The sequence below is a fragment of the Trichomycterus rosablanca genome, chromosome 20 (genome assembly GCF_030014385.1).
Source record: "Trichomycterus rosablanca isolate fTriRos1 chromosome 20, fTriRos1.hap1, whole genome shotgun sequence".
NCBI lineage: Eukaryota > Metazoa > Chordata > Actinopteri > Siluriformes > Trichomycteridae > Trichomycterus > Trichomycterus rosablanca.
The window spans coordinates 26,082,377-26,100,582 of NC_086007.1; the positions used below are offsets into that span (position 1 = coordinate 26,082,377).

General features: G+C 40.4%; 1 protein-coding gene across 1 annotated transcript; it reads right to left on the bottom strand.

The window, feature by feature from the left end:
* Positions 1 to 3,948: 3,948 nt before the first annotated feature.
* On the bottom strand, positions 3,949 to 15,154 carry cwf19l2 (CWF19 like cell cycle control factor 2). The gene is made up of 17 exons (XM_063017141.1): positions 15,024 to 15,154; positions 14,276 to 14,386; positions 14,032 to 14,160; positions 13,599 to 13,706; positions 12,807 to 12,926; positions 12,562 to 12,655; positions 12,323 to 12,438; positions 11,212 to 11,855; positions 10,182 to 10,293; positions 9,418 to 9,624; positions 9,186 to 9,323; positions 7,592 to 7,804; positions 7,005 to 7,121; positions 6,197 to 6,352; positions 5,444 to 5,524; positions 5,229 to 5,330; positions 3,949 to 4,219 (listed from the first exon to the last, which is right to left on the bottom strand). Exons 1-17 carry the CDS (start codon positions 15,114 to 15,116, stop codon positions 4,076 to 4,078), a joined length of 2,685 nt encoding a protein of 894 aa, XP_062873211.1. The 5' UTR covers positions 15,117 to 15,154; the 3' UTR covers positions 3,949 to 4,075.
* Positions 15,155 to 18,206: the final 3,052 nt, after the last annotated feature.

Genomic DNA, 18,206 nt, shown 5'->3' on the forward strand with positions numbered 1-18,206 from the left:
TAGAATCAGCTTTACTGGCCACAGGACTGTATTATTGGACTGTAGAGATGATGGATTTTAGGAGACAACCCTCAACAACTTAAGGTTTTTGGGAACCACCATCTCCAAAGACTTGAAGTAGGGGTCTATCATCAACTCCATCCTCAAAGCAGCCCAGTAGAGAATGTACTCTCGGTGGCAAAAGAGGAAACATGGTCTACCACAGGAGCTGTAGAAGCAAAACTACACTGCAGTCATTGAATCTGTCCTACGCACATCCATCACAGTACGGTTCAGCCACAGATGAAGCAGAACACACTCATAAAAATATAATGCTTATGATACTTGGGATCCCAGCAGCACTTCTCTATTATAAAAAGGTCCTTCTGATTATTCATGATTGTTTGGAGCACAAATAACATTAAATACATTAAAAAAAAACTTTATGTAAACTCAGTAAGGTACATTTACTCAACCTTGAGAACTGAATGCTTCAAACCACACTGAAACCAGGGGTTCTCAATTTTGAAGTCCAGTAAAGGTTTGGGGCTTTCTCTGCTTCATTACAACCACTGACCATGGTGCATAATTGGTTCCACTTTGGTTGAGAACCTAAAAACGGAGCATTTTCATTTCCTTGCCCTTGGTTGTGCATCCATACCAGACACGTGATGAAGTGTGTGCAGAACATGTGAAGCGCTGTACCAACACGGTAAGACTGTGTAAAATAGGTTGGTAGAGGGTGGTCAAAGTGACAGGAGGGTGTTATCAAGTCTTGCTGTTCCAATTTACACCTAGGATCCGGCACCTGATGTCAAACAAGACAGGACTGAAAGGAAGCAGTTCGTGAAGATCCACTTGCACAACTTTTTCACTGAACCGGTAGATTGGAAAACTCTTAAGATCGCGGTGTTGCCTCTACTTTAATAATGCAAAGCGGCAGATCCTTCAAAAACCATGTGAAGTGTTTTGATTCTGATTGTGTTTTAAGTGTTGTGCAAGTAAAGAGAGGGGGATGTTGTCACTCATGTTCTGCTAGTGTTTCAACCACAGTGAAGTCGGTCCTTTGATTGAAGGTTCATCTGGTTTAAATCAATATCAATACTCTAGTCAACGCCGAGTGTTAAGTCTCAACTTTGGAGTGTAAGTCTCAGAGGAAGGAACTCAAGACTGGTGGAAACAGGACAAGCTATAGCCTAGTGTTTAAGGTACTGGGCTAATAATCAGAAGGTCGCTGGTTCAAGCCCCATCAATGCCACATTGCTGCTGTTGGGCTCTTGAGCAAGGCCCTTAACCCTCAATTGCTCATACTGTAATGTAAGTCTGCTAAATGCCAAAAATGTACATGAGTCCACACCTGACCTGCTTACTAAAGACTGACTTACCAATTTGAGAAGAGATAAAACCACATAAATTTGTCCCACAAACAAAGATTAGAATTGTCCAGTCAAAAATCTTCTCTCTGTTTCTTTATGGATGGGAAATCTGGCCAGTAAAACAGCGGCACAGGAAGAAAATCGATGATTTTGAACTTCGGACTTTTGAGAACACCTTAAACTCAATCTCTCCTTTTTGACACATTATGAGAATGACTAATTCATTTGAGAAGATTAATATGCATGGATTTATTTATTTATAAGAAATTTAACATCATGTTTTACACACTTTTGGCAGGACTCGTTATGCAAGGTTCATCATTTCACAAGTTTAATATCAAACAGTCATGAACAACTTTGCATCTCCAATTCACCTCACTTGCACGTCTTTGGACTGTGGGAGGAAACCGGAGCTCCCAGAGAAAACCCACACAGACACAGGGAGAACATGCCAACTCCACACAGAAAGGAACCAGACTGCCCCACCTAAGGATCGAACCCAGGACCTTCTTGCTGTGAGGCGACAGTGCTACCCACTTAGCCACCGTGCCGCCCAATGTACGTAAATGAATCCACACCTGACCTGCTTACTAAAGACTGACTAATTTCAAGAAAAGATAAAACCACATGTGAATCTTCAGATCATCAGCAACAATTTGTCCCCCAAACAAAGATCAGAACTGTCCAGTCAAAAATCTTCTCTCTGTGGTTCTTTATGGATGTGAAAGCTGACCAATATCTTTTGAGATCACCTTACAAAGCTGAACTGAAGCTCTGTAATTTTTGACACATTATGAGAGGAACTAATTCATCGGAGAGACGATTATCAAGCTAAAAGAGGATGAGGATGGACAGCAACACGATGGACTGGTACAGTTAGTGGAACAATGAACGAGCCACCGAAACAGAAGACTCGATAGTCTGGAGAAAAATCTATGGTCGTCGGATTAGACGTGACAGCACTTCATTATAAAAGCTTGTATTAGGGAATGAACTGTCATGTTGGGTAACTGAGATCAAGTATTTCATTTCCTGTCCAATACGGCAGCGTGAACGAGTCTCATCATGTGACGGCACATCCTCTTTAATATAACATAACTGTGTGTGGCTACGTTTCTGTGTTAGCTATTTTTACACACGGGTTGGAGAGTTTGTTAAATAGGGCAGGTCGACTGTTTAATAGAACATTTAGGGATTCGCGTGCACAGGCTGGCAGACTCGCTGCGGTTCATCTCTCCACTGACCCACTTTCGCTCTGCCCTCTCGTCCTACTGTACACACACGGCTGGAGGAATGCCCTGGTGTACGAGGATAAATAACTCTTTGGAAGGTCGTTCAGTATAGTAACAGCTGTCCACAGAACAAATCCAAACAAAATCTATGGAGCATTTTAAACAAGACAGGGAAGGAATCACAGACTTGTATCTGGAAACAGTTACTAGACCATCCCAAAGGGAAATATTCTACTTATATATAAATTTAGTCTATAATAAATATGTGGAGAATAGATAAAACTACAACATTGCTGCCTAGGTCAGGCCGTCCCCACAACACTTAAAGCGGCTATCGCAAAACTGAAAGTGATGTCCGAGGATTAACCATCGATTTTTTAAAAGAGGGCAAATCACTCACAGGACTAAGAATTCTCAGTGGTATTTGTGCACAATCAACACTGTGAAATACGACGGTGGTAGCATCCTGTACCAGACATGCTTTTTTGAGGGGACTGCTGCACAATATCACTCCCAAACTAACCTGGCAGAACCTAAAGAATTAATTATTTAAGATCCATATAGACTACAGGTTGCAATACACCCATATGGGCAAAAGTATGTGGACGCCACTCTTAATTAAACAGATTAGGTGTTTTATTTACAGGGGAAATCGGTGATATAAATAATATGCTGTTAGCCTCGCAGCAACAGTTTGGGAAAGTTCCTTTCCTGTTTCAGCATGACTGCATAACACACACGCAACGTAATTTCCATAAAGAAAGAGTTTGACAATGTGGTATTTAAGAACCCCAGCAGCAGGCCAGAGCGCTACGTTTTTAATGAAAGGAGACCACATAGATGCTTTCATACTACAGTTTAATAAGACATTAAAGGGTTAAAAAGGTACAAAGGTAATGACACAATGCAATGACAAGCATCAAATTTACTGAAGCTGTGGCGCTTGTTGGCACGCTACCACACCAGAGCTGACTCTGAATCTTAGCTGTGCTACCGGCAGGACGGGCGTCTGTACAGACAGTGATCGACACATCCATAGGGTGGGGGAATGCCGAAGGAGATCAGTGCAATCTAGTCCTTTATCAGCAAACACTTTCTGATCACAAGACGCTGTTGGATTTATATTTTTGTGTCACTATAATTCAGTGTCATTGCAGTGCTGAGAATGATCACCACCCAACAATATGATCAGTAGAAGTCTGTGTAATTGATAAATGGGTTACGGGGGGTGATCAAAATTTACAGAGCAACAGATGGGCTACACTCAGTCATTGTATACCCACAAAGTTAATCTGTACAGTATGTTTAGTGAACTTAAGTAAACTCCTGGTGTTTGAAAAGAGCGCTCGCATACACACAAAAACCTTTCATGTTTTAATGTCAACATTAAAAGCATGTTTATAGACAGCACAGATGTTCCCAGTCCTTTGCTGTAGAACCGAATTCCAGCTCAGAACGTGACCCTGTCTCCATGATAAAGCAGCTCTCTCATTGGTTATCAGTCTTGGTACAGTCGTACGGTTTCCACCACTGGGAGAACTGCAGGACTTTTTTACGCTGATCGTCGAAGTTCTCCCGAATGGGTTTCCTCCATCGCCTCGGCTCCAAGTCCAACATCCCACCCAGGACTTCCTGTGAGAGACCAGATTCAGTATGTATGTATTGTTTAGCTCTCTCCTCCCTGTTCGTATTTTTAGTTTCACTCAATTTTCTTCATTTGGTCGCATTTAAGTATTTTAGTTTACATTCTCATTTACTTTAATTCCTTCCAATCTGCTTTTCTTCCCCCTTACAGCTTCCTTTCTCATTTTCAATTAGTGTCAATTACTGTACTTTCTCTCTAGAGCTTTATTGTTAATTGCTTTCTTTCTTAATAAATTTTTTTTTATTTTTTTTTTTGTCTTTTTTTAATCATGCTCTCCTCTTTCCACACAAAATTTCTTCCTTCTCTTTTCACCCTTTGCTTCCTTCCTCCCTTCCTCCCTTCCTTTGCTTCCTTCCTTTGCTTCCTTCCTCCCTTCCTTTGCTTCCTTCCTCCCTTCCTCCCTTCCTTTGCTTCCTTCCTTTGCTTCCTTCCTCCCTTCCTTTGCTTCCTTCCTCCCTTCCTTTGCTTCCTTCCTTTGCTTCCTTCCTCCCTTCCTTTGCTTCCTTCCTTCGCTTCCTCCCTTCCTTTGCTTCCTTCCTTTGCTTCCTTCCTCCCTTCCTTTGCTTCCTTCCTTCGCTTCCTCCCTTCCTTTGCTTCCTTCCTTCGCTTCCTACCTTCCTTTGCTTCCATCCTTTGCTTCCTTCCTCCCTTCCTTTGCTTCCTTTGCTTCCTTCCTTCGCTTCCTCCCTTCATTTGCTTCCTCCCTTCCTTTGCTTCCTTCCTTCGCTTCCTTACTTCTTTTGCTTCCTTCCTTCCTTCGCTTCCTCCCTTCATTTGCTTCCTTCCTTTCTTTGCTTCCTTCCTTCGCTTCCTCCCTTCCTTCGCTTCCTTTCTTTCCTTCCTTCCTTTATTTGCGGGAAGCTTCTTTGCTTCCTTCTTTTATGTATTCCTTTCTCTACAAGCTCTCTCTGTCTTCTACGTTTTTCAAATCTCTCTGTACCTCTTATTTAAAACTTTCTTTTTTCATTTCATTTCCTTGTATCTGTTTGTACTTACTTTTCCAAAGAAGTGTGGGAACTTGTCCTGGCTCTCAATGACGTGAGCAAATCCTCCCTGGAGTCCGAAATCGACAGAGAAATACGGCAATCCACGAGGAACCTGGAAAAACAGAGGGTGAGAGACATGATGTACTGCTGTAGAGAGAGAGAGAGAGAGAGAGAGAGAGAGAAATGTGGATGAATTACTAAACAGTGAATAAGTGAGGGTCTCACAGCTTGTCTGATGTTCTTGGATGAAAGATCCACCAGCTTCTTATTCATCGCCCACTCCTCATCACATTCCATGATAGCTTTCTAAACACACACACACACACACACACACACACACACACACACAGGCTTTTAGGAAAAACCTGCACTGGTCCACAAACTAGTGATAATGATAATTTAAAGTTAAATTGAACTTCATTATAATGTGATACAGACGTCACAAACTGACGCTCTCTAAAATGACTAAACGCAGAACTTGAGGGTTTCTTTTGTCCCCTGTTGCTTCTCGTAAAACCGGGGTCAGTAGTGGCGTCACTAGGAGACAAATATAAATAAAGTGCTTGGCTGGCGAACCCGAACACATTAATCACGTTGTCTTCGCTAACAATGTTTAAAAACACTGAACTTTTCTTGTTTTATTGTTTTTACAAGTCGTTCATTCCTTTTCCATTCTGCTTAAGGAGGGTAAATGTCAGTAGCCACGTTAGTGCACTAGATATCCACAGTATTTTAGTATTTTAATAAACAGATAAATGAAATTTAAACAATTAAACACTTATAAACATATAAGTAACATAAATATTCAGAGTTTAAATGAATTTAAAGACACAGTTTGTTGTTATTGCTTTGACTAACATTAAGAAACAATCAAACTGGCCCTAAGACAGCCAATCATCTGAATATAGATGCCCAACTGGCCGACAGCACCACTGGGAGCCTCTTGCTTCCCACTACCGGTTTATTCACGGGTGTTACCTTAAAGTAAATAGGTGCCATGTCGCCGAGTTCCCGTGGCAGCGGAACACATTCGTACAGCATGTGCATCCGCTTCCTAGGGTTCATATACGTTTCCATAAACACGCAGTCGAGACCCAGAGACTCAAACATCCGAACCAGCGACCTGCGGAATATCTGAGAGACAGAGAGAGACAGGAGACGTTACAGAAGATCATCAGGTGACAAATGAAAGGAAAAGAACCTGACAGTGTTTATAAGTAAGATGAGCCCTCATGAGCCACTAGAACAGCTTAGAAGGTCTTTGGAACGGTACTGAAGGGATGGAAATTCATTCTAACAAGAGCTCTTGAGTTCTCTTAACCTCAGCTCTGCTGTTGGGTGGCCACAGACTAGAGACAGGACTAAAGGAACTGCAGCCTTTTAGATCAGATCAGTGCATGCTTCTTTGTACTAGATGCCGATCCCTATGTGAATACGCCTCCTGCAGATGAAAAGAAGTGGTCGGCTACTATGTAAGTGTCTGAGGGGCCGTGTATTAGGTACAGCCCATTTAAGAACAACACACACTAATGTGTCATTACCGTGTTAACATCATTACAGTGCCTAGAATCATCCAGCACCCAAAAAGCATCTCGTCAGGGTCAGTGGGGGTCCCTATCTGGGTCCCTTTCAAATAATGGATGAAGAAGAGGGGTTGACAGTCAGTAATTATATATCCACAAAGAAGCTAATAAATAAGGCAATGAATATTATGATCACCGGTCTTGCATAAACAAAGTGTTTCCATTATTTGGTCCATCCACTATGTGTTCGTGTATATACAAACCTGCACTTCGTTCCAGACGTCCTCATCCAGGCCGGTGGAGCAGCAGTGGTGCTGAAGCGGAGCGATGAGACAGTGACCCTCAGTCAGAGACACACTGTTAGGGAGACAGAGGTAAACCTGCAGGCAGGCACACAAGGGGTTAAAATGGGGAAGGTTATCAGCATCTTACGTTGTTTTATAAATATGTTATAGATTATTAATTTATTCATTATTCCTCATCAGTAATTAAGATTAGCTGCTGCTGTTGTCTTCTTTGGAGCCATATAACTAGGACGAGTTTGACTTCAGCTGTTAGGCCTGCCAACGTTTCTATATAAAAGGACAATAATGCCTGTATAGTTTAGAAACCGTCTGGAGAACTGTTCAGAGGAAGAGTGGTCACTTTTCAAGGTTGAGAAGAAATCTTAAAGTGTAACCTCACACTGAGAGATTTATCTGGATGGTCAACGGTCAATGGTCCAATTGTTTAGTCACTAAAAACGGTAATCACTGAAATTCTGAGACTGCCATGACCTACAAGTTGCAACTTCTTACCTTGCCCCCTCCTCCCATCCTGATTAAATTAGTTTGGAGTAATTAGTCTGTACCTTTGCCCCGATTGCCACCACAAGGTGTTTGGGTAATTCCGAGCTGCTGAAGCAGAAGCGACATTTCTCCAAGGTTGCGGCGAGGCTCCGCCCCTCTTTCATGGCTCGCTGACGCCCTCGCTCCTCCTCGAGCCCCGCCCTTTCTTTCTGAGCCGCGCTCGATACGAACATGTCGTCCAGGGTGTAGTTATCGCCGTCCTGCTTGCCCATCATCTATCGCACAATCACAAGCAGTATAATTGCATTACAGAACTTGTAATACAGACGTATGTATTTATGTTGTGTGTGTAAAGATGTAAACAATCAGTCAGGAAAAAGAGCAGTTCAATCATCCATGACTGCCAAAACTACAGTGATATACATGTCAATCTATAAGTGTACATAAACTTTGTGTGTGTGTGTGTGTGTGTGTGAGTGTGTGTGTGAGAGAGAGAGAGAGAGAGAGAGAGAGAGAGAGAGAGAGAGAGAGAGAGAGGAGAGAGAACATAATCTCCATGGCAACATGCTCAATGGAAGATGTGCATTTTCATCTCTGGTATGCTTGATGGACAGACTGAGACATTGCATGTATGTGTGTGTGTGTATGTGTGTGTGTGTGTGTGTGTGTGTGTGTGTGTGTGTGTGTGTGTGTGTGTAACAGTCCCTACACCATAAAGAACACAGACAGACAGACAGACACACACACACACACACACACACACACACACACACACACACATACATATACAAACCCACGAAGCTGCAGTTGCTGAGTCGGCATTAATCATTCGCACGGTGAAAAATGCGTACACATTTTTTTATTTCACCATGGAAACGCAGCACACACTTACACGCGCACACGCGCACACACACACAGTTTTTACTCCACAGATGCAGACAGAGCCACAAAGCCAAAACGTGCAATGTTTGGCACTTTCATTTCTTATCGCCATGGCAACGGTGACGTCTTTGTACATTTATTAATACTGTTTTCACCCTCCACGACACACACACACACACACACACATACACGCTCTCCTCTCGAAAGGGGTGTGATGAAGGGGTGAAAAAGAAATGTTCACCATCTGTTACATTTAGTCTGTGTGTGCACGTGTGTGTGTGTGTGTGTGTGTGTGTGTCTACAAGGACAGGGTTGCCAAGTCAGAGTAGAAAAATGCTGTCAGGTTGCCTGATTTCTGGGTCTGTCTACATTGCCAGTTTGATTAATCATGAGAAGCATGCTGGGTTGCCAGATTTACATTGCAGGTAAATGTCAGTATTAAGACTCGGGTTGCCAGATTAAACCAAAAGTGACGGTGGGTTAATCTAGAATTGAAAAAGTGCCCAGGTTGCCTAAAAGTATATGGACACCTGAGCACAAGCTTGTTTGACGATTCAACCGGTCAACAGATTAAAGCTGCAGGTTTGGGTTGCCAGATTCAGGCTATTAATATCAGCCTCTAGGCATAAAAACGTACTCTGGATTGCCAAACTGGATATAAAATAGTATCCCACCAATAAATATCTAGTATTCCTGTAACTGCTATATTTGTGAGAAAGTTTGATACGAAAAAAAGTGCATTTATGGTTGCCAGATTGCGACACTTAAACCTACCTTCGCCGCCATCCGTGAGTAGAGAGCGTTCTGATCCTGTGCTGTGCTCATCTTCTCCCTACGGACCATCTCCTTCAGATTCATGCCGTCATCATCAGCGAAGTAACGCACACGCTCACCCGCAACATGGGTCTCGATCTGCGCACACACACACACACACACACACAAGCTTAGTTTATGACTTAAACAAGCCATATTTATTCCTGGTTAGAAAAACAGAAGTTCATCTTACAGGCTTCTTCTTCATTCTCCCTCCTCGTGGCTCCACGTGCTGACTGGGGTCACTGACCGGCCATGACCGTCCAGATTGGTCCGTTCTGAATAAGACGACTTCCTGCACCGCCTCATCTGGCGCCGACACCTGTTTGGGTTTATGGGCCCGATTCTCTCTCGCCTTGCGTGCAGCATCCAGTTGAGCCTTTAGAGAATCCATCAGAGCCTACACACACACACACACACACACACACACACACACACACAGTATGTTATGCCTCTGTAATTAAAACAGACTGTAAAAGGATGTTGAGTGTCAAAGTAAATTAGCATCTACAGTTCGTACAACCGTCTGTTTACACACACAAAATATGCAAATGAGTGCTGCACTAACCTGCATCCTAATGAAAAATGATCATTCCCATTATTTAATAAAGAAGCTTGTGATTTAGGACGGAGCCACAGTTTATAATACTGCACAGATTGCTACAGACATCACTTTGGCTTTGTCCCAAACCACAAGCTGTTATAAATAGATAATTAAAACAGTATTTTAATAGTTCTTAAACAACAGTTGTAATATGATGCATCAGCGGTACCACACAGAATTCATACACATATATTAAAATACAGTGTGTACTTCTGAACGAATCCTGTGGACAGCCGGGTGATGAGCAAGTAATAAAAAATAAATAAACAGAAGTGGGCACATGACTGGGTCAGTGTAGCTTTGTTGCCGTGTCTCAGTGGTCATGACTCAGCTGTGCTTTTTGATGACAATACCTTATTTCCCATGAGCTCAGCCTTCACCAGTTTGGCTCCCAGTTTGTTCATCTCCTCATCAGTCAGGAGCCTTACTTCCTCCTCCTCCTCCTCTTCATCGCTACTCTCTGAACTGTACACATGGAATCGACCAATCAGGTTTAGTTAATACAGAGGTACTAAAGTGACCAATAGATACAATAAGTGGCAAATTTACAGTCACACTGTAGATGTGTGTGAAGAGCATCTCATACCAAACACCAGAAGACAAACACAACACATTTCTACCACTTAAACAGCACCATACAATAACTATGTACATACTATGTATGTGTGTGTATATTTTCTTTGGGGGGGGGCTTAGATCGTATGCTGTCACAGTACTGTATGTCACTTTGGATTAAAGCGTCTGCTAAATGCCAAAAATGCCATTATGTAGGGCAGTTGTAGCATAGTGGGTAAGGTACTGACTAGTAATCAGAAGGTTGCCGATTCAAGCCTCACCACAGCCAGGTTACCACTGTTGGGCCCCTGTGCAAGGCCCTTAAAACCTCAATTGCTTAGACTGTATACTGTCACAACTGTCACTTTGGATAAAAGTGTCTGTTAAATACCGAAAATGTAAATGCATACTTGATTTTTTTCTTATTTTTACCCCTTTTTCAGATTTTACCCCTTTATCTCTTCAAATCTAGTCATTTCCGATTCCTATTGTGAATCCGCTGCCGACTGCAAAACCCCTGATCAACGAGAGCCAGATCACCACACGCCCCCTCTGACGTGCCCAATCTGGAGCCGCTTCTAATCACCTGCCAGTTTTGGGTTCCCACACAAGCAGTGCAGTTAGAGAGAAACCCATGTTCCACCTTCCCTCCCTCGAACACGGCTAATTGTGTTCGTATGGATGCCCGGCCAGGTTGGTGGCTCGCGACCACTGCACCACCCGAGCACTCAACCCTCCTTATTTCATCCAGGCCTGGGATCTGCACGGAGAGCGCATTGACAAGTGCACGTCCTAATGGCTAGTCTGTGAGTAAATGCATGTGCTGACCTGCTCTTCTCCACTGGTGCAGTAGAACTTTCACTGTCCTTCTGTTTCGTCCCCGGTTCCTCCCTTATTCCCCCATCCTCCTTCTTCTCTTCTTTCTTCTTCCACCATGCTACAGCATAGTCGTTGTCATCTTGGGGCTTTAGGAACTGGATTGAGCTATGACTGGATGATGAGGAGGCCAATCCGGGCCTTCTAAAGCCTGTTCCCAGAGCTACTGAGTCATCAGAGTCAGAAGGTTTAAGAAAACGCCCCCGGTCCCTGTCCCTGTCCCTTCCGAGGTCTATGTCTCTTTCCGTGTCCCTCCTTCTCTCTCTTTCTCGGCCTGTCTCCCTTCTCTCTCGGTCTCTTTCTCTGTCCTTGTCCCACCTCTCTCTGTGTCTGTCACTGTCCCTTTCTATCCCTCGACCTCTACCCATGTCTGTCTGTCGTTCTCTTTCTCGGTCCCTCTCTCGACCTGTCTCCCTTCTGTCTGTGTCTCTTTCTCTGTCCTTCTCCCGCCTCTCTCTTTCTCTGTCGGGCTCTCGCCTCCATCTCTCTCTCCGCTCGTCCCCCTTTTCTGTCCTCCACTGTTCTCTCTCTTCTCTTCCCTGCTGGAAAGCAGAGTCCTCTGCTTCCTGAAGTCGCTTCTGGAATTGCTCCATAGACTGCAAACACACACACACACACAGACTAATGTAAAACAATAATTTACACTATTTAATAAGGATGCTTGTTATTTAGGACAGATCCACAGTTCATAATACAAAAAAAGTTGTTTTAATTAAAACCTCAGTACCAATGCAAATTATGGAATATGGTGCATTAGTGGTACCAAATAGAATTCATACATAAATATTAAACTACAAGAACTCGCACAGTTAAGTTTAACAGACACACACACACATTATTATTAATATTATCACTAAAACAGACTTTTTATACATTATTGATAGAATGCTGAAGATATCTACTAGACCGTCTGTCTATCTATATATATATATATACAAAGCTAACCAGGTCAGTATTGATACATGAGCTACCAATCTAATTGAGCTCAAAGTAAGTAAACAATAAACATACATTTAAACAATCATGAATTTACTCGCCGAGTGTGTGCGTGTGTGTGCTGTACCCCATATCTCTCGGCCACCACATCATCCAGACTGCGCCTCTCTCTCTCTGCCTGCTCTTTCATCCTCTGATATGACTTCATTAGCCAACTTCTCCCACCATCATCCACTAAACTCGCTGAGGGAAGAACAGAGAGCGACAGACACAGAGAGAAAATTGTTATTGTACCTGGTCATAAGATGTTTCATATTCATCTAAATATACAGTGTGAGTGTGTGTGTGTGTGTGTGTGTGTGTTACCCTTAGTAACTTCAGCAGTGGCACTGCTTTCTGGTGGCAGTCCAGTCCCTCCATCCTTCCAATAAGGATTCAGCTCAAGTTTGTGAAGGCCAGCCTAATAAATGAAGGACAAGGCTTAAAGATCATCACTAATCATTTGTCTAATAAATACTAAGAGTCTAATTTAGGCAAGAATGGTGTGCTGGTGTGCCATTGCAAATATTTAACATCTTCAATAAAACACACTCATATATTAATTTTGTTACCTGTTCGAGACTCTGTGCTTTCTCTCGCTCTGCCTCTTTCTCAGCATCCTTCTGTGCTCGTCGCTCGGCAACTGACGTCGTCTTCATGGCCAGGAAGTCGAAGGTCATCCACTCGTCTCTCTGCAGAAAAGTAAAAGGTCAAACCAGGACATGATACCGAGCTCTGCTGCTCATTTCCTACTACCTTTTAGGTTTTTTCAAGTTGTTTATTGTAGTGTTGTGTACTAAAGCGCTCAGTCCAATGTGGACGCGTCCCAAATCACACAATTTATTTACTATAGAGGCCACAGAACACAATAAATCAATTTATTAAGAAAGCATTCCAAATTGCACATCCTGTATAAGCTGTATAAACACATAACAAAAGTCTCCATCGGTCTTATGCGGACAGGTCCCAAAGTAAGCACCATTATTAAAGGCGTGTAAAAAAACAACACCCCTTAATCACTATACAGACAACAACTACTATCCCAAATGCTTCAGACAGCCATAAATATACACCTAAACATATTTCATACAACGCAGGAGTGCACAGTAATGCTTGAAAGTTTGTGAACCTTATATTTCTGTATAAATCTTATTAAATTTTCACACAAGTCCTAGAAGTAAACAGAAAGAACACAGTTACGGAAATAAGACTGAGAGTTGTGAGTATGTGAACATCACTGGGATGAAAATCAGGTTTAAGTGGGAGCCAAGTTGGCACAAACAAAAGACATTTCTGATCATTTCTGATTTCTGATCAAACAGTGTAATGTATCTGCTGTACACACACTTACACACACTACTTACTTGGCTGGTGTTGCTTGACACAGTAGTGGAGTCACTCTGCTCCACAGCTTTCCAAGCTTTGTCCACGCCCTCTGTTGGGTTTGTAGCCTCAACCCACTCATCAGAGTCCTGTACACAATTACCAAGGAGAAATATTTTTTTTTTTTTGTGCAATTTTCTGGATTGCTGGACATACAGTACATCATTGGTTTAGAATCAAATAGTGAAATTCATGTCCAGCACTTCAAATAACACAAATCGAATACTTCTGTGGACACAGACAAACTACTTTTATTAGTAATTATTCAAGAATTTTATTTTTATTGTTTCTTTGTTGTTTTGTGAGCCCTAACTCATCACTGGTTGATATAAAAATGTTGTGTGGCACTCATAAACAAAGAAATGCTCAAATTTGCTTGTGAACGCAGCATTGTGATATAAACTCCTGCCTGACCTCTGAGGTGTCAGATGCAGCATCATCCTGAAACTTTGATTTCTCCTTCTTTCCTTTATTCTTTTTTTCCTTTTTCTTCTTTTTGGATTTCTCCTTCTTCTTTTTCTTCCTGTCTTTCACAGAATGCTCCTGCACAAAGAAACACAAAAATCCCAACGTACTACACAATTCTTAATTTAGTGGCTCACAAACTATCTGGAGCAAGGTTCCTTCTTAAGTGTAACTGAGTAATAAAAACACACACCTTGTTTATTTGCTGAAGTCGTTGCTCAATATCCGGAAGCATCCAGGTGTCTTCACCTCGAGCCTTCCTCTCCTCTTCTCTCCGCTCCTCGTTCTCATACTGCCTCTTAGCCTACAGAGTGACAGGAAAAGCATTGTTAAATATTATTAATCCTCATGTAATAATAATCTGATCAAGGTCGCAATGGGTCCAGCAGATGCTTTTATCCAATTAGAATTTGAGCAATTGTGGGTTAAGATTCTTGTTTAGGGGCCCAACAGTGGCAGCTTGGTGGTGATGGGGCTTGAACTGGCAACCTTTTGATCACCTTAACCACTGAGCTACTCTGCCCTATGGGATTGCAAGCCTTCTCTAACAGCATTAGTGCTTGACCTCACGACTGAATGGGCACAGATTCACACAGACACACTCCAAAGTTATGTGGAACATCCAACAAGCTCATGTTAAAGTGTCCCAATACTTTTGCCCATTTGGTGTGTACATACTCGTGTTATTATACACATACACACAGATGTACATACAAAAATGTTATATACATATACTGGTTTATTTAAAAATAAAACAGAAAGTACATAAACTGGTGGAAACAAGAGTAAAGACATCAACATTATATGGAACACAAATGTAAACATTAGCACGTCGCATCAGTCGGTGCTGTGTTTAAAGCTAAAACTCTGCATTAAAGACACAAACCTGGATTACTATAAAACATTAACATATATTAAACTTAGTTTAAAGTCTATTTTACCTTCTGGATGACTTCCTCTCGGGTTTTGCGCTTTAATTCTCTCTTCTCCTCTATACTGCTCACACTTTCAAAACCAGCCGCGTACGCCGCCATGACTATAGCACAGGAGGAGGAAGGCTGTGCCGTAAACACTGCTTGCAATGTCGTAAAATAATAACGATCACAGAAAACAGTTAAAAATATATAGATATATCAGTGAAAATATATAAATATATCAGTTAAAATATATGAATGTATCAGTTAAAAATATATACATTTATCAATTAAAAAAATATATACATGTATCAGTTAAAAATGAAAAAATAAATAAACTCATTTCTTCCTGCAAACTGTATTAGGGATACAATTTCGAGCTTTGAAAAAAAAGAGTTGGCAATAACCTGACAGCAATTCTGATGTGTCATTTCTAAATAAAGGCCTTTGTATTGCCACATTTCTATTATTTTAACTCTAGACTGTTATTAAAAGGAATTCTCTAGTTTCCACAGAACAATTCCACTTCATAATGATAGTACATCATCTGTAGATGTCACTCAGTTAATATCAAGCAATCCTGATGTGTCATTTTTAAATTAAGGCCTTTATTTAGAAATGACACATCATAATTGCTTGATATAAACTGAGTGTAAACTACAGATGGTGTACTATCATTATGAAGTGTACTTATTGTGTGGAAACAAGTAGAGTCCTTTTAATAACAATAAAAATTAAAGAGCTAAGATTAAATTTTAGTTGGCTTTAAATTTAAAGTAAAATAATAATGTCAGGTTATTAGCAACTCTTTTTTTCAAAGCTTGAAATTATATCCCAAATACAGTTTGCAGGAAGAAATTGGTTTATTTAATTATTCAGTTTTTAACTGATATATTTATATATTTTTTAACTAATATATTTATATAATTTTAACTGATATATTTATATATTTTTAACTGATATATTTCTATATTTATAACTGATGTAGTCACGTTCAGGTCGTCAGTGAATTTTTTTTATCAGTGTTACCAGACGCTATTACCGTAATGTTTAGTATACTCACATCCTTAGAAACAACTTGGGGGCTGATTTGACTGAGCATTTAGCCACCTACCTGTGTTTAGCCTCATAGATTTATTTACATTTTTTAAATGATATTGAAAAATAATTATGGTTCCTAAATGTACAGATGAAAATCTAATAATAACATTGTACATGATTTTTGTGGCATATTATTAAGGTGACCATTTTTAGATTAGATTAGATTAGATTAGATTCAACTGTATTGTCATTGTGCAGAGTACAAGAACAGAGCCAGTAAAATGCAGTAGCATCTAACCAAAAGTGCAATATAGAGATTATTTACATACATTACAGTTAAAGTACAGAAGTGACCAGATAAGTAAAATGGGGAGACTCAAGTTAAAGAATATTAAACGGATAATGCTGATTGTACAGTGTATAGACTAATATATAATTACAGAGTAATGAAAACTGAACAAAAGTGGCTAAATAAATGAGTAATGAATGAGAATAAATAGAGTACATAAGTATAGCAAATATATACAATATATACATTATTATTTGTGCTGGTGTAAATAGTGCAATAGTGCCATGTGCAAATTTGCAAATACTGATTACAGATAAAATAATAAACTTCTTGATAAATAAACTTCTGCTGGTCTGAACTCCTTTATTAATTTTTTTTTTTTTTATCTATACACAACAGGCAGGAACACCAACAAGCCTGAACCATGTTGCAGTGTTGACGTTGAAAGGTTAACCTGTGCAGAAGTGGACTTGTAAATAATATATACTTTAATACATATTTAGCTTATTACTTACTCCCACGTTGAAATCACACAGGAAATATATTGGTGTATGTGACCATAAAGCCGAGCTCTGAATCCAGGGATCACTGCATAGCAATAATTATTAAAATCCTTACACACCTAGCCCAGTAAGCCCAGTTTAGTATGAGCCAGGTACCAGCTCATAACAAAGCAATCTTTTAATACAAGTGGAAATCAGGATTATGAGCACACAGCTGTATGAATTTACTGTAACCTTTACTGCATATGTTTAATACTCTAAGTTTATGACCTTGTTATGAGTATATTCCTTTGTTCAGTACAAAATTTAGTAATATTAATGTTAAAGTTTTAACATGTTGTATTATAATCTATACAGGGTGGCATAGTGGTGCAGAAGGTAGTGTGGTGACCTGGAATTAAACCTCACCAATGGTCAATACCTAGAAAAGGTTGTTTTTCATAGTCAGTGTGCCAACCTGCATCTGTGTTCACTCCATTAGTCATGTAGTCATGACTGAACAACCCCTTAACCTGGGGGTAAATGAGGTTACACACACATACACACCAGCTGGGTAGAAAAAAAAACACTAAAAGGCTTTTATCCAGCTGAAAACAGGGACAAAACACTCGACCACAGTGGAAACACTCAATTTGATAAACAGTCCCTTAGAAGGGTAATTATAGTTAACAAAAACTAAAAAATGTCTGACACTCAATGCATAATATTATATAATTTTTTTCTTTTAGTTTTTAGACCATTTTTGTGTCACAGAGACTCTTTGGGTGTCCTGTGTGCTCAGTGTACTTTCAATCATCCCCACCTTTCCATCTTTTGCTGAACCCCTGCGTCTGGTTTATTATGGTCTGTCCTCCTCTAGTGGCTGACTGAGGCAGCATCCCAATCCCACACTAAACATGGTACAACAGTTACAAATATACAGTAACAAAGATTCATTTTTAGGTATACAGTAACAGATATAAAGTTACAAATATACAGTTGGAGATGTACATTTACAAATATACAGAACCATATATATACATATATATATATATATATATATATATATATACAGTATATATAGTTATAAATATACAGTTGCATATATAAATTTATAGATATACAGTTACAGATATGGCTGCACATTTATATACGCAAAAACATAAAAAAAAGCAATTAAATGAATTATTTAAAACAATTTTTCAACAATTGTACAATTGTACTTTTTCAGCTGCATGAATTTTAACAAGGCCATAGACATGAACTGAACAGGAAACTTGAAACTGGACTACATTGCAAAACTACATTTCCCAGGATTCTCTGCAAATCGTCTCCTTGGTAACAAGGACGCACGCTGGCCTTTAATGGAATCCATCAAGCTGTTTTACAAATTATGAA

What these genes read in the sequence shown, in the direction of transcription:
- cwf19l2 (XM_063017141.1), bottom strand. Translation starts at nt 15,116, where the DNA reads ATGGCGGCGTACGCGGCTGGTTTTGAAAGTGTGAGCAGTATAGAGGAG. An exon ending in ACTCACGGATGGCGGCGAAG is followed by an intron (nt 7,805 to 9,185) that starts GTAGGTTTAAGT and finishes ATTGTGCGATAG; the next exon opens with ATGATGGGCAAGCAGGACGG. An exon ending in TGGTGGCAATCGGGGCAAAG is followed by an intron (nt 7,122 to 7,591) that starts GTACAGACTAAT and finishes GCCTGCCTGCAG; the next exon opens with GTTTACCTCTGTCTCCCTAA.